Genomic DNA, 23,454 nt, shown 5'->3' with positions numbered 1-23,454 from the left:
TGAAAAATTGTATGCAAGATATTCCTTGCAACATTGTCACAATAAAATTGGATGCAAGATAAATCCCCATCAATGGAGGAATGGATAAATAAAATCTGGCATAATTATATGATAAAATATTTTACAATACTCAAAACAGTTAAGATCTCAGAAACAGAGTGAATAAAGCAAGCTGTGGAATTACACCCACAATTTGACACCATTTATGTAATTTTTCAAAAACACAAAAGAGTATAAATTCATAGATAAATATATGTATATGAAAACATATTTAAATGTAAAACATTTAAATGTTTTATGTTTATTAAAATGTAAAACATTTTAAAATAAGGTAAAGGATACCCACCAAACTAAATCCATGATAATCATTGCTCAACAAAGAGGGAAAGGGGGATAGAATGGGAATGGAGGACAAAGACTATTTCTACATGCTATTTTTTTTTTTTTTAAAAGACTCAAAGCATATGTGAAAAAATGTTATCGGTTGTCAGTTCTGTTTTGTAAGTGCACCAGTGTTCGCAGTAGTTAAAACTACTTATTTTCCCCCTTTTAAAGGAAAAGTTCTTTGAAAATAAAAGAATGTCTAGAGGTATCCCTATTAGTGGGATGATGTCCTGTTTTTGTTGGACTAAAGAGCTTAGGATGTTTTTGAAACTTTAAAAGAATATATCTGGTTTCCAGGTACACTTATTCTTGTTTGACATATTTTCCCCAGCAATAATTTTCTCTTATTCTGGATGTTGAGTAGTGGATATTACTTCATTATCAGCTTTGTCCTTACTTGACTTCACATAACTCTCTACCTTAAAACCATTAAATGTCATGGACTGTTTGCTTATGCAGTGACACTTTTATTTGATCCCAGAGATGGTTATTTATAGTGTACTGGGTGATGCAAAATCAGGGTTGCATGTATAGATATAAAGAAAACTCTTAAGAAGCTATTCCCCTTTTAAGGCATTTTCAATGACATGATATGTACTTTCCTTTATTTAGGTGACATGATGACATTGCTAATGAAGAAAGACACCTTGACAGAAGAGGAGACACAGTTTTACATTTCAGAGACTGTTCTGGCAATAGATGCAATCCACCAGTTGGGTTTCATCCATCGGGATATTAAACCAGACAACCTTTTATTAGATGCCAAGGCATGTGAATATACTGGTGAATTATTAGGTTGCTGATTATTTTATAGTGTAATAATGCTGATTTTGTGATTGGAAATGGGCAACTGTAATTGGGATTATTGTTAAATTACATCATTTCATAAAATGATGCACTAAGAGAAGACTCTGAAATGAAGTAACATCAGGAAATCTGGCTTTTTGTTTCTTCCATTTTCCACTTTTAAAAATCATCATCAAATATTTGTAATGTTACATTTTCACTTGTGTGAATTCCAAGCTAAGAATTTTGTACAATGATTGCATTTTAAAAAGGAGTTTATAATAAGGCCTTTGTTTTCAAAATTAATATAATCTCCTGATTTTACTGGATTTTTTTCCTTAGGGTCATGTAAAATTATCTGATTTTGGTTTATGCACGGGATTAAAGAAAGCTCACAGGACTGAATTCTACAGAAATCTCACACACAACCCACCAAGTGACTTCTGTAAGTTTGATTTTTTTTTCTAGTTAAAATATTATAGCTGGTTTAATTCAGTACTGTCAAGAACTGAAGGGCCTCTCCCTTCCTGTTCTCCCCACTCCTTAAACCAATGTGATTTGGATGTATATGTATTTTCATTTTTTGTTGAGAGTTTTTCCCTCATGGTTACAATTCCATATTGTTGAAATTAGCATTTCAGAACATGAACTCAAAGAGGAAAGCAGAAACTTGGAAGAAGAACAGGAGACAACTGGTGAGTCAGCCACATTTTTAAGAAAGAATTTTGTACCCTGGTCCTATCTTCACAATGAGATGAGTACTTACTTCATAGCAGTGGTAGCGCTTGTTCTGGGATCACACAGTTTTGTAGTGTTTCTGTAAAGTTTCCTTGCCTGTGAAGCAAACTATTGATTTTTACTTGATGATTTAACTTTACAGTACTTTATTGAGCATACCTATGAGTAAGTAATCTCTCTGTTTACTAGTAATTAGCATTTTTTTAAATAAAACTCAGTGAGTGTGATTGTAATGAATGTCTTGTGATTTCTATTTTTCCATTTTCCATACCTGTGGTATAAAATCCTGATATAACATATCAATCAGCAAGCAAAGTGGTTGTGAGCTTCTAAGAACTTCTTTACAGACAAAGTAAATAGGAAGTTTGGGATGTAAACAATGTTATAATAAAACAGGTAAAATAAAATTTGAAAGCAGACTTTACCACAGATAAATTTAATTACTCCTTTAATGCAGAATTACACTGTCTATTTTTCACCCTATACTATTTACCCTGTATTACTGAGCAAATATAAGAATGGTTTCCCCCTTTTCCTCTTTCCCTTTATCCTGTTAACAAAGTCCATGAACATTCTTAAGGTTAAGAATGTGCCTTTTGACTTAGTTTTCTTAATTTCTTACACAATGCTTGATACATATAGACACTCTTTAAATACTGTTCAATTCAACCAAGTGATGAAAGGGAAACTAATTCAGAATTCCCTCAGAAAAGTAAACTGACTGAAAAGTAAGTCTGATACCCTCTAATACCAAATAAAATGACCTTTGCATTACTGAGCTTATTCTCTCATTAAAACCCAAGTAATTGCAAACTTCCTATGCTTGTAAAACATTTCAGTGTTGTTAAAGTGTATTGAACTATGTGTGTATTAAGGAGAAGAACTTCACTCTACTTTTAAATGTGTCACTTTTAGATCAAGTTTTACAGTTGAGAAAATAATTGCAATAGTCTCCATTTTTAAAGGGGGAAAAATGAATACTGCTTAAAAATATGGCTGGGGAAATTATGTACCCCCATTTACAGAATATTTATAGGTGATCAGTCATGTGCGTGTTTTACTGTTCTCATGTCCAGGAGTCACCATGCCTTATGTCAGTGTTTTCCAAGGGAGAAGTGGAGGGGACTCTACTGGTATTTGGGGTAGGAAATTTCTTTAGCACCTGGATCCCCTGCTCTCTAAATGCCAATCATGTCCTCCCCCAAGTCACTGAGATGACAAACTCTGCTGTCACACATTTTCAAATGGCCCTTAGAGTACTACCCCTGGTTGAGAACTACTGCCTTAAAGAAATAGTTTTTGTAAGATTTTATATGACTTAAGAAAGAAAAACTGCATAGCTTCCCCATGAATAAGCACTGTCCAGGAATTAAATTTATAATGGAAACACCTGATGCACATTTAGTTAGTTTGTAGTTTACAAAGCACATTCCTTTTTATTGTCTCATCTTCATATCAACTCTGTTAGGGCAGGTATTATCACTAATTTTATGTAAGCAGAAGCTGAGGCTCAATAACTTGCCCAAGAACCCATTAGTGGTGAGTGGGAAAGCCAGGCCTACTGGGTTTAACTAACTTTTCATTCTTTTTGAAATGAACGTGGGGCTACATATGCTTAATATAAATAACTAAATTGAGCTTCTTGGGGGGGGGGGTGCAGAAATCCTGCATTCTGTAACATTATGCTTTTTCCAGTAGTAAGCCATACTCAGATATGTATTTTCTTTAATGTTGAGAATACTGGTTTGACAAGCTGTTCCTTTGTAGGCATACTCCACAGTTGGGACGCCAGATTACATTGCTCCTGAAGTATTTATGCAGACTGGTTACAACAAAGTGTGTGACTGGTGGTCTTTGGGAGTGATTATGTATGAAATGCTAATAGGTATGTTTTATCATTCAGTTATGTACATAATATATACTTTTCCTTGAGTGCCACTGTTTGAACATATTGCAGATACCATGGGCTAAAATGTCTGAACTCTTTTAACCTATTTCTGACATCTCCTTAAAGTTAAATATATACTGATAAATACCAATGAGCTCTCCAGGGATCCTGGTTTTCAGGAAGGGAGGTGTTTAACCTAAACTCCACATACCAAAATTGTATCTGCGTAGCTTTTCAGGTAAAAGGGGGAGGCAGTGCCTTAAATCCTTGACTTTATTGACTTTATTAGCAAGTTTATTATAATTTGATGAATGATGGCATTTTTTACTTTTAAATAGAGCACTCAGGGCGGTTTTGTTTCTTGTGGCACATATTTAGTAGGTATAACTTAATTGATCACAAAAGCTGATAAAACCTTTTCGGGTTCTTTGATACATAGGATATCCACCTTTCTGCTCTGAAACACCTCAAGAAACATACAGAAAAGTGATGAATTGGAAAGAAACTTTGGTGTTTCCTCCGGAGGTACCTATATCAGAGAAAGCCAAGGACTTAATTCTCAGGTTAGTGGTTAAATTAGAGGAATTTGTGGTGTCTTAAAATTTCATAAGTACCTAAAAGACCCATTTCACTTTTGTCAGGGGAGGAAGAATACCACTGATGTATACAGTCAAAGAGATCAATAAAGAAAAGGCATCTTAAAAAATATAAACTCTTAAAAGGAAGTATGCGGAAAAAAAAGTAGGAGTTAAAAAGAGGGAAGAGGTTGTTTCAGTTACTGATATATATATATAAAAGTAAAAGGTCACTCCTGTTAGAATGCAGTGATCTAATTTCATTAAAAAGAAAAGGGAAAATAAATTGTTAGTAGCAGAAATTCCTATCATGACAGTCTATATATGAAATCTTATAAGCAAAAGATTCCTTTCTGTTCCTCAACTAAGATGAAGTGTTTTGGTACTGTTATAAATGACTGGAAGGAATATAAATTGGGACAACCTGTGGGAACAACCAGTTGGCAGCTTATTAATGAAAAATTCTTAAACTATATTATGACCCTTAACCCAGCAATTCTACTTCTAGGAACTCTGCTTATGCAAATAGTCAGATGTTTGTAAAGATTTAGGTACACAGTATGTTTATCATGGTATTATTTAACAGTGAAAAATTAGAAACCATTTAAATGCTCAACAATAGGGGACTGGCTAAATAAATTATAATTATTTCCATATATACATTTTAGAAAATGAATTCATAGAAAAATATTTAATACTTTGGGAAATTTCTCATTATATACTAAGTGAAAAAAAGTCCTAATGTAGTAACTACTCATTATATTAACAAAATATTTTTAATATTATTATAGAAGATTAGAAAGAAATGGCTTCAAAATATTTATAGTAGTTATTATCTCTAAATAGTGCAATTTTACAGATGATTTTTTTTTCTTTTGCCTGTCTTATCTGCATATGGGGGCAGATGATTTTTATTTTCTTCCATATTTCTCACAACTAAACATAGTTAACTTTAGTAAAAAAGAAAAACATTGTAATGCTTTTTAAAAAAGAAAATATTAGAAATAATGCAACTAGAGTACTTTAGATGTAACTTGTATATGATAATTTCTCTGTTTCCATGTTCTAGATTTTGTATTGATTCTGAAAATAGAATTGGAAATAGTGGAGTAGAAGAAATAAAAGGTCATCCCTTTTTTGAAGGTGTAGACTGGGGGCACATAAGGTATGTCCCTATGCTCTGAATGGGAGAGGTCTGAGGAAAAATGAATTTCTAAATATAGCAATTAATTTACCTCTGATTCTACTAGATTAAATACAAAAAATAACACTGTTGTAATGTTATTGAGTGTTTTCTGGATAATGTAAGGTGAATGGGACTATAGTGGCTACAGCTAAATGACTCATTTTAGGCTAATGTCTACTTTAAGGGGAAAAAAGCACATATTGTGCACCTGTTTAGATTCTTACATTCATACTTACACAGTGAAGGCTGTTAACACATGAAAGATATGTTTACGATTCACACTGTGATCCCTCATTTTTGTCTTCTAATATATCATACTGTGTGTCCTTAATTAATTTATAATAAGGTACAAGTCCCTTCTTTCAAAATTTGGGGGAAATTAAATAATAATAAGTAACCTTTAGTAATAATAAGTATCTTTTAAGACTCCTACTGTGTGCTAGGGACTCTACCTATTATTATAACAGCTACTTTTAAAAAATCATTTATTGTGTGTCCAGTGCTATTCTAAGTACTTCACTTGCATTTCTCATAGCCTCATAATAAACCCTATAAAGTAATAATTATTATTATCCTCATTTTACAGATGAGGAAACTAAGGCATAGAGAAGTTAAGTAATTTGCCTACAATGCCATAGGTAGTAATTGAAAGAGCTAGAAGTGGACCCAGGCAGTTTGATTCTGGAGACCTAACTCTTAACTGCTACACTGTATTATATATAATGTATGTACATAGTCTCATTGAATAGAGCTATGACACCCCCCTTTTTATAGTTGTCGAAGGATGCTTAGAAACTACCACTCCAATGTTTTACAACAAGGAAACAGTCACAGAGCAGGGGCTTTCCCGCCGAAGGTCATACTGCTATTAATAGTTAATGACAAGAAAGGTTAGATCTCAGGGCTCCAGGGTCTATGGTTCTTTCCACTAAACTAGCTGTATTAAGTTAGTATATTAGGTATAAATAAATTGGAATAATTCTGGTAAAAGTATACACATGCTTTTACATAATTTGGTAAACTTAGCACCTACCAGACCCAAAAATATTTGTTGAAAAAAGTAGAAGAGATAAAAACTGACAGCCTCTTTTAACTGTTTCTATAGTTAAAACATGTTTAGTATGATAAAAAGGCATTTTCATGATTGGTTTCTTTTTAACTGAATATCCCTGATTCTCTTAAAATGTGTATCTCTGAGAAGTTTTTGCATTCAGGTTTCAAAACAAATACATAATCCCTTCACTCTTCATGCCCCTTATTTTCCCAGATGACTTTTCATTTATGAACCCTCTCCTAGCAGAATTCTATTCCAAAATCAATTATGAAGGACCCAGTCCTCACAATATCTCACATATTTTATATAATTATAAAATCTTTTAAATAAAATCTCTTCTGTTTTACTTTTCCCTTCATAAGCTATTGTTTTTCCATTTAAAAAGTAGCATGAGAAAGTCTTGGTACAAAGATAAAATAATTATAAGTAAATGAAAATACTTTTCATTAAACAATTATACTCAGCTATTTTGAGATCTACTTAACTATTCTCAAATCCATAGTAAATTTCCTTGGCCTTTCTAATGCTTATAGCGTGGTATGCAGGGTTTGCAAGTGGAATTATTTGTTGGAAAAATTGAGAGTTCAAGAAAAGTTACCATGGCTGCTCAATACCTTTTTATAGGGAAAGGCCAGCAGCAATCCCTATAGAAATCAAGAGCATTGATGATACTTCAAATTTTGATGACTTCCCTGAATCTGATATTTTACAACCAGGTAAGACAATGATCAATATAACTTACACTATTTTAAAAGTCTAGAAGATGATGACATTTCACTAATGAAATTCCTTTGCTTTTGGTTAATTTTTCTATCTTTCTAGTGCCAAATACCACAGAACCGGACTACAAATCCAAAGACTGGGTTTTTCTCAATTATACCTATAAAAGATTTGAAGGGTTGACTCAACGTGGCTCTATCCCCACCTACATGAAAGCTGGGAAATTATGAATGAAGATCACATTCACCCACAACCAAGAGAACTCAGGTAGCTGCATCACCAGGCTTGCTTGGCGTAGATAACAATACACTGAAATACTCCTGAAGACGGTGGTGCTTATCGACTACAAGAGGAAATTCTACAGGATTAGGATTTCTAAGACTACTACAGGAATTGGTTGGCAGTGCCAGCTGGCTTTTTTTTTTTTTTTAATATTTTATTATTTTTGTTAACTTTATTATACAAAGGTACTGGAATAAAAGGAACGTACATCCCTTTCTAACTGCACTGCCTACATGCGTATTAAGGTCCATTCTGCCTGTGTGTGCCATGGCTTTGAACTGTAACACCTCTAATCAATTCAGGAGAAACACATATCATATAAAGCAACATAGGCTAACCTGTAGGTAACACTGCAGTATTGCTCTTTTACTGCAAATCTTATGGGTCTACATAATCAGTAAAAGCCATCTTCCATAGTTGGTGTTAGAACATTTGCCCTATTGGTTGGACATCTGTAGAATATATATGATGACAATTTCTGTAATGCTTTTAAGAAATTTAAAAAGAAATACACTGGTTCTTTAAAAATAGAATTTATCATCAAGTTATTACACAAACTCCACAGTAGGGAGTGATAAGGTTTTAAGGAAGAGAAAGTTGAGCACCTTCACTCAAGCACTCCACTAATACATTTACTTTGCATTCAGAAATACTGATGACCTTTATATACGTAGTCTGTATACGCATAGGGAGATGTACTGTATTATATAAAATGTAAAGTTGCTTTTCTTGTGACGAGATGAATTCTTTTTTAACAAGAGGACATGGCATTATTTTAATTTGATTATGATGAGTTGAATTTAAGAAATGACCATGAAGGCTGCTTGTAGAACTAGTGTATTTTTATTAAAGTATTTTTTTAAATGTCAAACTTCTGATCACGTAAATGGACTTGTAGAGAACAAAATGCTATTTACTTTGGTTTTCTAGAAAGTTGTTACATATCATGGCTGTTAACTTTTATTTCCTTTGATGAAAATTTTTCCTTTAATAGTACTTGTATTATTGTGCCATTATTTTCTTATGCTCCAAATGTACCAAAGATCCTGAACAGAGTGGATGTTCACAACTGGGTAGAATTTTACTCTCCTGTGGGAATGCTATATTCAGACATGATAGATCTTTGATGGAAGTTGGCTTATTCAAGGGCAATATTGTTCATGTTTAGGTACATCACTGTGGTTAATCTAGATGGAATGAAGGAAGTACATGCAGGCCAGGGGGGTTGTGATGAGAGGAAATGGGAGATAATGTCAGCATCAAATTCTTTGGGTATTTCCCTAAGAGTTAAGTAATCTTTTCTAGATCAGCATTTTAATTCTAATTTAAACAACTCTCTGAGGTTTTGGTTTCTTAAGTCTAGTTGAGGAATAATACTTTAGCAAAGAATGGCCTAATGTTTGTCTTAACTGTTAATTGATAGAATTTTTTAAAGATACAATAATTATAACCATTACAAATGATCTGTGATCAAAATCTAAAGTGATGATTGATTTGTAGGAATGTCTTCCTAATGGGGAAGAATTGCATAGGATCATTATGCAAATCTACAAAAAGCTTTTATAAATGTTGCTGCTAGGTAGCTCCACAATGTTTTAATGAGGCCATCCTGTCCCTCCCCCACCCAACTCCCCACACACATACACTTTATTTTGGTTTATTTCTTTTTGGGTATTTATTGAGTACTTACTTTGTGTTCATCTAGTAGTTCATCTCCATTTTTCCAGTCTGGATCATGTGACTGAGTATTTGGGAGAGAGCTATTAAAACTCAGAGATTATCTCAAATTTGACTAACTCTAATTGTTCTAATTATAACTGCCTTTAATTTTTTTAAAAAAATCTTTAACTTCTGCTGGAGTTTATGAGATTTCCCCCACACACACCACCCCCTTTTTTGAAAAAGAGATTGTTTTTCTAGTGTGATAATGAATAGGTAAGCTATGAGGAAATTACAACATTCTGTAGTTCTAGTGTGGTAACTCTTCTAGTGCAGAACAATATTAATTCAAGATGACAGAGGGAGAGATTGATAATAAAGGAACTGAATTATCTAAGTTTACTTTTTAATTGCGTATGACTAGAGCATTTTAGTTTTGATTTCCCTCATTCTTAATTATCGTAAACTTGGAAATAGTTATAATTTCTTGGCAATGGAAGGGCAGTTCTGGAAAGCTTACTTTGTTTGGAGTCTCATTCTTCCCTGGAGTTAATAGAGTGATTCACAATCTTTGGGGTTTTCTCCTCATCAAAAGTATATCTTAAGTGCCTATCTAAAAGCAATTAAAGACTGTGTTTGCCCTTTGGAAGCTAAGAATTTGATTCATGATGCAAATTAACTAGATAATTTGCAAGCACCCTTGAGATTGAATTTTCTCTATTATACACATCCTGTATTTCAGGTGAATCTTTAATTTAAATGACAAAACCCTATCTAATCAACTGGGCATAATGACATTTTCTTTAAATTAGACTCTATTTTGAATTAAAAGAGTTTTATTATAAACTGTGTGTTTTTGGTTTTTCTAAGTATATAGAAAGCTTGTATAATTCAGATTTATCAATTTCCTGATTTAATGTAGACTTTGACTTTTTTTATTAAAAACCTTTATATTAAAGCAAGTTATGTTATTTTTCTTTTATGCATTTATTAACATAACTTTAAATCTTTAAATGTATTGAAGCATTGTGCTATATGAAAATAAGGAATTGCTTATAAATCAGCCACTTCTGAATGGAATATATAGCTGATTTAATAAGCTAGTGAGTTGATTGGAAAATACAAAATGAGGAATACTAAAAATATTCTTTGGTTGTTAAGGCTTGAGATAGGGTTTCATTTACATCTATTAATAGCATACGTTTTCTGTTTTTTAAACACCTGCATATCTTTGTGTAAATCTTTACATTTTAAAATATTTTAAGTAACATTTATTTTTGATGTTTATTGTAGAAAACCTTTAGACAATCAGTCATTCGCTACTGATAGGAGAAACAGCTATCTTTTGATGATTTATAAATAAATGAATTGAGATTTTAATCAGTAGAGGTCCCTGGCTACTTAAACACATCTTCTTTTTGAATTGTTAAAATTCAGGACATTGAAAATTACTGTTTTACTACAACCATGATGATTTCCCCCTTAAATTTTATTTTCTCTTTAGAAGTGCACTTATTTCTGAAAAATCTTAATGAAACAAACACTTAGAACAAATATAAATACAAGACACTTGGGACTACTAGAGATATTTTAGATTTTTATGAAAAAAAATGTGAGGGTATACTGCTGCTTTACAAGGGGATAAAGTAATAAAAATATATCTTCGCTATTTTTTTAAAAGCAATATAATCCAGCAATTGTCTAGAAAAATAATCAACAGGCTATTGAGTTCGGTGTTCAGTTACTGAGTTTCATAAAATGTTTTGGTGGCATGAGGGCTTTTTCATTGAAGGTAAGATAAGAATAAAAACTATGTTTACAAAATTTCTGTTGGTGAGGGTTTTTTTGGTTTTATTTTTGAGTTTTGAGATAGGTGTTATCCAAAACTCAAGAAAGACTATTTTGTAATTGTAAATTACTGAATAACTTTTACACTTGAAAGATCACATCAAGAAATAAAATAAATATTTGAAGTTTATATTTAAAATCTCTGTTTAAATCTGTAGCTAAAAACATGGCTACACAAACCATAAGTTATAATTTTAGGTACTTGCTGGGTATATAGCTTATATATAACTACCCTATTTGGCCAAAACCAATTAGTAAGCAGTAAATTGCAAATGCCTCAAAATAGCATAGAAATTTACTAATGTAAGTGACCCAGGTACCACTACCTCATGTTCCATAGAAGATGCTGACAATGAATCATAATACTTTTTCCACTGAGCCCACAGGGAGCTGGTGAGAATTCCGTTCAGCCTTGTTGTGTTCCAACTGTTCCCAACATCATTTCAATAATGCCATTGTAAGATAAAATAGTGATAACACTGAATGACACAATTTGGGTATTAAAGCCCAAAGACTCTAAATTTATCTTTCAAAAGCATGCACTGATACAAAGAACTTATATTTGTATACAAAATTCCTCCACTTACATCATTCATTTTGTTTTTTACAACTACTCTGTAAATAAACACAATTACCATCATTTGATAGATGATGAACATGAGGCTGAGTGATTATGTCTTAGCCAAAACACAGGTAATAAACTGTTCTTGAGCCCAAGTCTAGTGCTCCTGCTCCCCCAAATCACAGAATGTACCCCACTGACGAATGAGCTCAGAAGAACCCAAGGAATGACAGTAACAGTTATTACTTTGCATACTTTCGACTACAAGTGACAGAAAACACAAAGATGACTTTCACAATAAGGAAAAATAGTATCTCATGTAATTAAGACACAAGATAGAGAGCTTCCAGGGTAGTCAGTTTAGCATCTCAAAAACATTACCAAGGAAGCTGGTGTGGTGGCACGTGCTTGTAGTCCCAGCTGCTCTGGAGGCTGAGGGTTGCTTGAGCCCAGGAGTTCAAGGGTAGCCTGGATGACATAGTGAGACCCTGTTTTCCATTTCCCTACTTTGTCATCCTTAGAGTATTGGCTTTATCCTTGGTTTTGTTTTCTCAGAGAAGCTAGACTGCTACAGAGACTTTGTTTTATTTTGACTTGTTTTGTTTTTGAGACAGGATCTTATATATATATATATATATATGATTTTTTTTTTTTTTGAGACAGAGTCTCACTTTGTTGCCCAGGCTAGAGTGAGTGCTGTGGCATCAGCCTAGCTCATAGCAACCTCAAACTCCTGGGCTCAAGTCATCCTCCTGCCTCAGTCTCCTGAGTAGCTGGGACTACAGGCATGCGCCACCATGCCTGGCTAATTTTTTCTATATATATTAGTCAGCCAATTAATTTCTTTTTATTTATAGTAGAGAGGAGGTCTCACTCTTATTCAGGCTGGTTTCAAACTCCTGACCTTGAGCAATCCGTCCGCCTCAGCCACCCAGAGTGCTAGGATTACAGGCGTGAGCCACTGCGCCCGGCCTGAGACAGGGTCTTGCTCTGTCGCCCGGGCTGGAGTGCAGTAGCATCATCATATTAAATAGCTCACTGCAGCCTCCAACTCCTGGGCAAGCGATCCTCCTGCCTCAGCCTCCTGATTAGCTGGGACTACAGGCATGCGCCACCACGCCTGGCTAATATTTCTATTTTTTATAGAGATGGGGTCTCGCTCTTGTTCAGGCTGGTCTTGAACTCCTGGGCTCAAGCTATCCTCCGTCCTCTGCTGCCCAAAGTGCTAGGATTACAGGCGTAAGCCATTGTGCCCGGCCCGAATACTCTTAAGTATCAAATCCTCACACATGTAGGGCCTTCAAGAGAGAAACTACTTCCTGTGCCCTCTTTTTAAGAGCAAGGAAAGTCTTTTCCAGAAGCATCCTAAGCAAGTCTTACTGACCATGAGTGTGTCATCTGTCCATTCCTAAACCAGTACCTGGCCCAGCAACTGACTTAAAATTAATCAAGGTTCATTCACATCCCTGGTGCCAAATTCGAGTTCTTTTGACAGGCTACAGGGTCATCAAAAGGGTGCCACATAGGTTGAGAGCAATAGTTCTTACCCAAAGCCACTGCACCTAGATTGTTGTTGCATCTGCCATTGCCTACATATGAACTGAACATTAGTCCGTTAACATCTTTCCTGACCCATCTGTAAAACAGAACCACTATGCTAGACCATGGCTCAGCTGCTTGGATCTCAGGTTTCTTGTCCTTTGAAGGGTCACAGGAATAGGGTTGAGTTTCTGGACATTCAGAAAGAATGGATGGATAGCCCAGTGACCAGGTCTTGGTCTCTTTAGTGCTTTTGCTATCCCTTCCAGCCCCTATTCATCAGAGAAGATAATCTCTTCATTGGTCCCTCCCATGGGTACACTCTCCTACAATTACCTTCTCTGCTTCTTCTCCACTTTTTTGGCCAAGCTCAATCTGAACTTTCCTATGCCAGAAGCCCACCATAGGTCTACCTCTCCCTCTAAACACATAGGGGTCTTCTGGTTTCCCTGTTTCTCCAAACTGCAATTCCACGTATCAATCTGCTCAGCAAATCCAAGCATCTTCCCCAGGATTCACCCACCATAGGATGCTGGAGGTAGGGTAGGAAGAAAGAGTAATTTTAAATATTAATTTAATTTCCCTAGTCACGTAGGGTCTCAATAATGGGTAGTTGTCATTTATTTTTATGCATCATTGGAAAAAGTATCTTTACACTCTGAAGCAGGTGGATTTTTGTTGTTGTTCTGGATCAAATAAAATATCTAAGTGGCCCCAAGGGAGTCCCCAAACTAAATTATATTGTTACAATCCCAGCAGGAGGTTGAAAAGGATAGGCGTTTATGGTTTGTGAGGCAGTGGTTCCTAATTCTGGGTGGGTAAAAGAATCTTTGTCCCACCTTGAAAATAGTACTGTGCTTGGCAGTGAAACAAAATTAACAAACTAATTTCATTCAAGTGTAGGCAATGATTCCTGGAGAGCAAGGCTGCTTCTCGGCTTTTGGCAGGAGAATGGTGTTGACCAGAAGGAACTGTACCATGCATTCTGCAAATCAGGTTTCAAATCACTTTTCTCACATTTTCCCCAAGGATAAAGTATGAGAAAATCACTGGCTGGAAATGAGAGATTACTTTCCTAGCCATCTGGCAAGATATTGTATGGTCCTCTATCTCTGTCTTATCCTTGAGAGTATTTATTTTAAAAAACAAAACAAAACCAAAACATATCTTAGAAAGTAAAGCGCCAGAACATAAAGAAAAAATAGCAACTAGGATTTGAACCTGAACAATAGGGGAACACATCCTACACAATGAGAGTGATTTGCCCCACGGAATCCCACGGTTCTGTCCTTGGTTTGTGCATTATGCTTTCTGCCTTCGTATTTTATACTCTGGATCCCTCTTCTTGCTTTCAGGCTTTTGGTGGAGGTGAATCATCTTTTCTAAGAAATGAGGAGTGCAGTGATTCACAGGCAAGCATACCGCACACCACCGTATGAACGCCTGAGAAGGAGACCTGACTTTCAGGGTCTTGCTTCTACTATAGACCGAGTGATTTGTGGCCAAAATACTCATCATCTCTGAACCTCTGTTTCCCTACTGATAAGACAGGAATTAAGAGGTTGTTTTGAGGCTCACTGAGACGATAAAGGGGAGAATGCACTGTAAGCAAGATATGTAGAGCAGTATTGTACATTTTAACCAGGGTCCTAGCAATTCTGCTTCACCATCAAATCGGTGTTTAACACAGGCCCAGGTCTGATTAGATTCACCCCCCTTTCCCCTTGGTAAACCACCTGGGGATAGTACATTTGTCTGGAAAGCCAGCGTTTGAACACGTTCAGGGAGCCCCCTATATGGAACTGCTCTTTCTGAGCTGCCAGCAGAAATTGGTGTTGGTATTATTTGGGATGGAGTTCCAAGTCAAAGCTGGGAGTGAGATGTTTCAAGAATGGTTTTGATGAAGGATGTGTCTTGGTGTGTATTTAGGGCAGCACAGCTTTTAGCAGCTCTTTCTACCTCTAGCTGTATAAAGTCCCAGTCCCTACTTAAGGCTGAAACAGTTTTTGTTTTTTTTTTTGCCTACCTGCCTACTTCTTGGGAGCGCACTTCCACCCCACCGACCTCGCTCAGACTCTAATAATGGCCCTAAGTATTGCGCTCTAGGCGCGTAAGCGGCTAGTCAGGACGCTGTAACTGAGTCCTTGTAGGAAAACTATTGCATTTAGGCTGGTTGATGCAAAGCTTCAGCGTTTTCTCTGCAGTTCCTTTCTTCTACTACCTCTCCTAGGCAAAGAGGTAACCAAAGAATCGGTCTAGGGACCAGTGGGAGGGGAGCGAAACAACGTATTCTGGAAACGTCGTCACAGGCTGTAGGGCCATCAAGTGATGCCCAAAGGATCTAGCTTCTGGGTTTACGCAACTGTCCCAGGAGGTAAACCGGCTTCCTCGGTGACCTTCTGTCTGTCACCTACATCCTCGTCTTTGCAGCTAAGCCCTCCTAGAAGCAGAAAACAGCAGGGTCCAGGAGAGTCGCTCTTCCAGCATGACCCCCGACCCCCGCGCCCTCTGCTACCCCACCATGCATTGATCTTCGTCCACCCTTTGCCTTTTCCCCCAACGGGCTACAACTGCACTCTCCGAACCGCTCAGACAGAAAAGACTTAGCACGACCATCATGGAAGCCCGTTTTCAACAGGCCGGTTTCTAGAAAGACTCAACCCGGCTTTCCGCGCTCGGCCCCTCGGCGGCGGGGTCGGCGGGGCGGGGCCCGCTGTGGCTCCGCCCCGCGCCGGGTCCCGTTCTCCCGCCGGGGAGCCCCGCGGCGCGCACTCGGGCGGGCGGGCCCCAGTCCGCATGCTCAGTGGCCGCGGCCGGCCGGGCGGCGGGACGGCGAGGTGTGCGCGCCCGAGGGCTGCGGTGGCGGCCGCCGCTGCACGGGACAGAGCCCCGCGGGTCCCCGCGCCCCCGCTCCGGGGCCGCCACCTGGGCCGGGGGAGGGGGGCCCAGGGCTCCCCCATGCTGCCAGCCCCGGGGCTGCGGAGCCGGCCGGGTGGCTCCTGCGATGGCGGCGGGAGAGGAGGCTGCGGCGGGAGGTGAGTTACGGCGGCGGAGGCGGCTCCAGGTGGGCGCGGGCCGCTTGACGCGCGGGGTGCACCCCCGGCCCGGGCTCGGAAGCGAGCGAGGTCCGGCCCCGCGACGCCAGCTCTGCCCGCCGTGCTGTGGGAGGAGGGCCGGCGCCGTCCCCTCGGGCCCCGCATCCCCTCCAGTGGGCTCTGGAGCCGGGTCTTGCTTTGGGGCACAGGTGCGGCGCGGCGCGGCGCCCGGCGCGTCCTCCCGGGGAGCTGGACGCGGGGAGGGAAGCCCGGGACCGCCGCTGGCTCTCAGGGCCGCGCGCAGCCGGCTCCGGGGGGCCCCGGGCCCGAGGTTTTGGCGAAGGTGAGCAGGGTAGGGAACATCCAGCCTGCGGTGGTGAGCGGCCTCCTTCCGCCGCCCACCTCGGCGTCCGCGCGCGCTGCTGCGTGGACTTCTTAGATGCACTTCTTTCCTTTGTATAAAACAATTGTCATCAGTCGAGGAAGGAGATCGGGTTCTTTCTCCGAGCCCATCCCCTGTGAATTGAAAATACTTGCTTCCATTCCCCCCGCCCCTTCAAAAACTGCCCCGCCGTGGGGAGGACAGGTGGGCACGTGGAGGCAGGGCCATCACGCTGCTCACACTCCAGAATGACAGCCCTCCGTAAGCGACAGGCGACTGGTCTTTTTACCATGGCAGCTTCCGCAAAGCCATCAGTGGAGTTAGCTTGTTTTATTTGATGTTTTTGAGGAATTTTTGTGAATCGAGTTGGAATTTGTGCTATGCCTTTTTCTTCTCCCTAATAATACGCACAGGTGACAGTCTGTGGTTTGTTACATGGGGCCATTGCGACCACGACTCACAATTATGAGATGATTATAAAATAGCTGTTATTTAGGACAAGTAGCAGGCAGAGAAACACACACACACACTCACACACACACACTCACACACACCCCACCCCCCCAACCAGATACCTAAAGGAAGACTGGCAGAAAAGTTCGGGGAAGCAGTTGATTCCTTTTGGAATATGGTTTTAGAGTCTCCTTTGAAATAAGGCAATGAAAGAAGATGGCTTTCGAAAATCTAATACAGCTGTGGGAATTTAGACCATGAAGACATTTCAAAAGTCCTATCATTTGAATATTTGTAGTCTTAGATAAACCCTCTGCGGGAAAGAGAAGATGGTGTATATAAGTGCTGAGCTCAGACACCCTGTCTGCTCTGGCTTGTGACTGAATTCTGCCCTTTACTGACTGTGTCATGCCGGTTATTTAAAAATTCCTTCCCCTTAGTTTCCTCATCTGTAAAATGGGGACAAATATAGCATCTGCCTTAGGATCAAATGAGATATAAATGCATATAAAATGCTTGGCCCAGTCCTTGGGAAATGTTAAGTGCTCCCTAAGTAATCTACAGCTCCAGTTTGCTTTGTGAAATGAATGAGTCATGTCTAGCCCATTATGAAAGTGTTGTCCCATGTGAGTTAAAATTGGCCAACTGAAAGAATATTTGGACTTTTCTGAAAAAAGAGAAAATGCACCTCCTAATTCAAAGGGCAGCTTTTTCCAAATAAGTCTTATGGTTTTATGACAAGCTCTTAGATAAATAGTTTATTGCTATTTAGCTAAATACCTAATGCAAAGTTGGGAATGACCAAAATTAATTTTTCTTAGTTAAGGATAGCAATGTTTCTGTGGGGGCTGGGGGAGCCAACATGTATTGAGGAAGTACTGTGTCCCAGGCATTTCACAAGAGGTGCCTTTGTTAGTCTTACAGCAGCCTTGTAATGTAGGAGGTACTGTCTCCATTTCATAGATGAGAAAACTGAGGCTGGCACAGTCACACAGCCAGGAAGTGACAGAACTGGAATTAAGGTCTGGGGTTCTCGCCCATGCTACTCTCCTTTCTTTCCATCTGACCTGATGATGCTAATAAACAAGTGTACTCACTTCCAGACACCCCTTTAAGGAGTGGTTAAAAATCCATATATTATAAAAATATTTACTACTTTTCCCTATTCCCAGAGGGAGAACAAAAACAGGCCTCTATAGCAGACTCCAGGGCCATGTGCTTCTTACACAAAACCTCTTGAAGGTTCCTTTTTCCTAGGCACTTTGACATTAGGGCCGCATGGTCAAAATAAAAATCTAAAACTGATGGTAGTGGGGGGGAGGGAACCCATAGTATGGCTTACACTGTTAAAAAAGAAAAAAAACCAAAAAACTTAGGGCTGGTTTTGAAGGCGGCTACCAACAATTAGCTGGCTCTGAACATAATTGGCTGCTCACTTAACGTTTTTCACAGGTTTATGGTAATTAATGAGATTGAGCATGCTGCCAAGTGACTGGGTGTCCTTCTGGTAAATGATTCCAGAATCCTTGGAGTTAGGGAGAGGGCGGTCTTGAGGGAGCAACACATTTTCAGGACTGACTGCAAGAGATGGTCTTCAGTGTAGGCATCTCTGGGGCAGCTTTCCCACTTTGCCTTTTCTTAACCATCCCTGGGTTCCACCTGTGGCATTATCAGATCCAGCTCCTCTTGGTGTAGTTCCGCAATTATAGTAGCTTATATTCATTTTTGTTACTTAAAAATCAAGTAATCTCCCAATCAACTTTGCATAAGCTCTTGTTTCATGGCCTGGAGCCTAAGGCAAGATTTCAGCCAGAAATTCATTACTCAAGATAAACCAGGATGGGCTAATTACTTTTCACATATTTAAGGGGGTGGAAAGAGAGATAAAAAGAGAGAAGGGAGGGGAGAAGGCGTGAGAGGGAAAGGAGGAGAAAGAAGGAGATGGGAGGAAGGGAGGGTAGGGACTGCCACCCCATCAGTGTTTGACTCAGGAAAAACAAATAAAAAAATTAATGTTTAAAATATATAGGGAAAGCCAAAATATTAGTAAGGAAAATATAGTGATTTCACTTTACTTTTTTCCTGTTTCTAAAAAACACCGTGTCGTTCTGTGCTGTGCACACAGCAACCTCAAACTCCTGGGCTCGAGCGATCCTCCTGCCTCAGCCTCCTGAGTTGCTGGGATGACAGGTGCGCACCACCACGCACGGCTAATTTTTTCTACTTTTAGTAGAGGCGGGGTCTCACGCTTGTTCAGGCTGGTCTCAAACTCCTGAGCTCAAGCAATCCTCCTATCTCGGCCTCCCAGTATGCTAGCATTACAGCTGTGAGCCATACCGACCAGCCCCCAGAATGTTTTACTTACAGTTTTTCATGCATTTTTAAGTAGATAAGAAATAAACTTTATCATATTTTCCAAGCATATGGCAGAGAAAGTAGAAAAACATCTCCTAGCCACTGTGTCGCCCAAATACGTCCCATACTCAGTTATGCGAGGGGATCTACCTTTCCCCAATATGGATTATACTTTCCCAATCCCAGATCTTTCTTTGCTCCAGCTGTTGTCTGTTCCTGGAATGCCCCTGCCCTTGCCCCAGATGACCTGTGTATCTTCCTAATCAGGCATGAAGGGCTTGGTACAGGTATCATTTCTGTTGTATGTCTTGGAGGAGGAGATCTGGTATAGGAAAACCAGCATGAGCTTTGGAATCAGGCTACTGGGCGTGTGATGTCCAGTTTCACTATTTATCAGCTATGTGACCTTTACCAAATTATGTAACGTCTCTGAGCCTTTATTTTCTTGTCTGCCAGATGAGGGTGAAAACACCTAACTTGGAGGAGGGTTGTGAGAACTAAATGAGATCATGATTAGGAACTGTCTAGTGAACTCTAGCCTTCAGCACATGATTTTTTTCCCCTTTTCCTCATGAAACCTTCCTGGAACCTTCCCCTGCTAAGCTGAAATGATTCTGGCCCCCTGTTTTCATACTGTGCCCAACTGTGTCCATGACAATCCTTGTGCCTATTTGCTACAAGTTTTTTTTGTAGGTTTCTTAGCTCCACCCTTAAGTTGCACATTCTTAGGAGGGCAGGGCTGGTTCTTACTCATCTGTACACTCTCCAATTCCTTGCACCTATTAAGTGCTTAATAAAGGTTTGTAGATTTTGAATGGGTGATCGTTTGTTTAAGGTGTGGACAGGGTTAGTTCATTCAGAAAGGATCCATTAGATACATAACTTACTATTTGCTAAGCAAACAGAGATGGAGAGATGGACAAAGCAAGAGAAGGGGTTAAGGAGCTTACAAAATCTGCTAAGCTGGGTGAGAAATGCAGCCAAAAAGTTTGTAATACAAGGTGGAACATGGTACGATATGTAGGCTAACTGCCAGGAGTTAGCCGCCTCTCCCAAAGTTGGGAGACTTTATATCTAGTTCATGAAGGAGGGACTCACAGGTGGCTTTCAGAAGAGGTGCTAATTTTAGTCTTCATGGAAAGATAACTATTGGAGAAGCAGCAAAGAAGAGGGTCTCTCGGGAGAGATAGGCAAGGAAATGGAAAACTCACCAGTGACGTGTTTTGAAGAACTGATGTTGGTGTCCTCTGGCTTTGGTTAGGAAAGCTGAAAAAGGAAGAATTGGCCTCCCAAAGTTGCATTGTTAGTGTTGCATTGGCTTCCCCTTCCAGGTCTGACGCAGCATGGACAGTTTACACAGAAAGCCTGCCTTACAAGCAGGTGTTTTTCCTACTGTACAGAAGGAGAAAGACGCTTGCATCTTCTTTTGGTTCCAGGTGGGCAACAGAGCTTCTGAATCACCTTGAAGGCTAACGATGGCGCATTTCTGGTCTGTAGGAAAGCTGGAAAGCAGAGGTCCTGGTTCCTGCCAGATAAATTGGCTCTTAGGTCGTCCTTGCCTTCTCTCTAAGTTCATCTGGGCCCTTTCTTTCTTTCGTCCTCTTTTCTTTCCTGAAAAGGCAGCTACTTTCGTCTTCAAATCCACTTCATTCTTTCTTCTGGAAAACATCACAGGTACTATTTCGTTTATTCCTGCTACAGCCTGTTGGGAAGCAGGTGTCTGTACTTCCCACATTTCTTCAACATAATGACCTGTGCTTTCCCTCTGACTCTGTCACTCTTGTGCCCTCAATATGGGCATGTGCTCCAGGCATATTCTTGGGGAAAAAATGTGCCGTGCTCACAGACCCTCCTTCCTTCCCAGGCAGCACTGTGGGATAAAGGTGAAGACCCTCAGCCTTGACTACAGATACAAACACTTGATGGAAGTTTGTAAACAACAGGGAATCCAGAGCCCTGCGTGTCAGAACATGCTCTTCAAGGAAAAAGAGCACTCACAGAAACACCTAAGTGTGGTGACAATCAGAAGATGTTCTTCTTATTTTAATTCCAATACAGTACAGAAGAGCTCTGGCTTAAAAGTTACTTATAAACAGAAGTTCTGTATACATCAAAATACATCTTCATCTTTTTTTTTATTAGGAGAACAGAATATAGGGAGAATATATTGTTATGGCCTAGAAGGTACCCAAGCTATAAGTATAGAAATACAGATCTTAAAAGATCAGTTTATGGTAGATGGGATTGAAATTGAATACTTCACAGAGAAGGTATCAGTAAATGTTTAAAGGAATAAAAGATTGTCAGAATTGTTTTGTCAAAGATCTAGAGAAAAGTTTTGATGAAGTACTGAACATAGTCTCTAGCTCTACCTTTGCTCCCTGAACAGCCACCATCTCCCTAGTTGGAGAGTTATATTTCCTCTCTGGTTTACATGGTACCCAAAGGTAGGCTATGCTTACACTACTGTGAACACAAACAATATTGCATTCCAGGTAGGCCATCTCTTCTACAGTGAGTTACCCAGGCAACCGCACTGACCTAGAAAAGAGAGACCAAACCCAATTTTCCATGCATCATGATGCTAGTGGCTTCTATAGCACAATTCTCCTTTTCTTTAGTTTTCAACTTGAAATGCTAGCGCTTTTGGCTTATCATTTCCTTTCAACAGTAATCATATCTACCTCTGGGACACATGGTCATAAGCAAAACAGCCTGGTCTTAGAGAGACATTCAAATTCACACCTCAAATTTTAAAAAACAGCTAGGGTAATTTATTCATCAGAAGGTTTGGAAATAATTTTTATTAGCTATTTGTCTAGGAAGAGTATGAAGCCAGCATTAGGTTCTGATCATCATTGTTACTATGGCATGTTATGCCTAGATAGTATTAAAGCCATAATTGTCACTTTGGGTTTTATTGCTTTCAAAATCCATGTTGTGTTTCATTTTGTAAAATTTTAACATTTACCCGTTGCAGTGTCATGCTGCCTTTTTAAAAAGCCTCTTTCTTCCTACTGTAATAGTATAATCACCATTCGGTAACAAGATACACAAATATTTTTATGAACACTGATGTATTTTTTTTCCCCAAAGTTAACTGAAGGTGTATCTTCTTGTTGATACCAATTGTCAGGAACCATGTTCCTTTCACGGGCTCTGTAGAATTTGGCATACCCAACATGCCTAATTAATATTAAACATGATCATGGCATACATCATGTCTTCCATTTACTCATAACCTGCAAGAATTATATTTTTGGGGGCTGTATTTTCCCATGTATAACAATGATATGGGCATAGACCATCCAAGTCTAAATACGTTTTTGTCCCTTTTGGAAAAATCTGCTGATGTTGAAAATGTTAAACCCTGCATTCTTCTTTTTCATGGGGATCAATTAGGCCTGGAACAAGTTAAGGGACTTTTCTGTTTCGATGTGGAAGTGAAATTCTGATGAACTGTGGTTTCTTGCTTTCACCCATCCCTGGATTAGGTATAATGCCTATGAAATGTTGGCCTTTTCTGGAATGGTCGTAGTCAGGGAAGCATTCCTCAGTGCTTACATCACCCTGATTATATTCTGCATCACAACCAAGTGGTTTCCCATGACTCCAATTTCCTTATAGTCATCATGGGTGTCTCTACCCCTTCTTTGCCCTGTTTCAGAAGCTTACCATGTATCATTCTCATTCTTTGGTTCTTCTGAGTAGTTAATCTTTATTGAGCATCTACTCTGTGCTCAGTGTTCTAAATGCTTTAGTTGGTGTAATTCATTGAATCTGCAGCAACTTTATAAGGTAAGGACTATTATTAATCTCTGTTGCAGATGAGGAAACTGAGGCACATTGCCTGTGGTTAAGGTTGCAGAAACAGGGTTTGAACCCAGGTCTACAGAGCTTTTATCCTTTTACTGTTTCCCTGACTCGCATTCCATCGATGCCTGTGAGGCATTTGCATGTGGTGCCATTTCTGTGAAGTGCTGGTGTCTAAAACTGATCTTCTGTTGG

The 23,454-nt window shown here is 39.1% G+C and overlaps 2 protein-coding genes across 6 annotated transcripts in view; both read left to right on the top strand.

Annotated features, from left to right (window-relative positions):
* STK38L (serine/threonine kinase 38 like) overlaps window positions 1–7,838 on the top strand; it is a 74,401-nt gene extending 66,563 nt beyond the window's left edge. For all 3 annotated transcript variants that reach the window (XM_012739519.3, XM_076007547.1, XM_076007546.1), the window contains 8 exons: window positions 997–1,151; window positions 1,513–1,615; window positions 1,804–1,865; window positions 3,676–3,793; window positions 4,236–4,359; window positions 5,441–5,536; window positions 7,236–7,327; window positions 7,434–7,838. In XM_012739519.3, the coding sequence (XP_012594973.2) occupies window positions 997–1,151; window positions 1,513–1,615; window positions 1,804–1,865; window positions 3,676–3,793; window positions 4,236–4,359; window positions 5,441–5,536; window positions 7,236–7,327; window positions 7,434–7,561 (878 nt within the window). In that variant the 3' untranslated portion in view covers window positions 7,562–7,838. The remainder of the gene's footprint in view (window positions 1–996; window positions 1,152–1,512; window positions 1,616–1,803; window positions 1,866–3,675; window positions 3,794–4,235; window positions 4,360–5,440; window positions 5,537–7,235; window positions 7,328–7,433) is intronic.
* Window positions 7,839–15,998: 8,160 nt separating this feature from the next.
* The window catches only part of BMAL2 (basic helix-loop-helix ARNT like 2), a 71,746-nt gene continuing 64,290 nt past the window's right edge, over window positions 15,999–23,454 (top strand). For all 3 annotated transcript variants that reach the window (XM_076007543.1, XM_076007542.1, XM_076007544.1), the window contains exon 1: window positions 15,999–16,256. In XM_076007543.1, the coding sequence (XP_075863658.1) occupies window positions 16,226–16,256 (31 nt within the window). In that variant the 5' untranslated portion in view covers window positions 15,999–16,225. The remainder of the gene's footprint in view (window positions 16,257–23,454) is intronic.

This window comes from Microcebus murinus, chromosome 10, assembly GCF_040939455.1.
Source record: "Microcebus murinus isolate Inina chromosome 10, M.murinus_Inina_mat1.0, whole genome shotgun sequence".
NCBI classification, from domain to species: domain Eukaryota; kingdom Metazoa; phylum Chordata; class Mammalia; order Primates; family Cheirogaleidae; genus Microcebus; species Microcebus murinus.
This window is presented reverse-complemented; position numbering and strand designations above follow the sequence as displayed.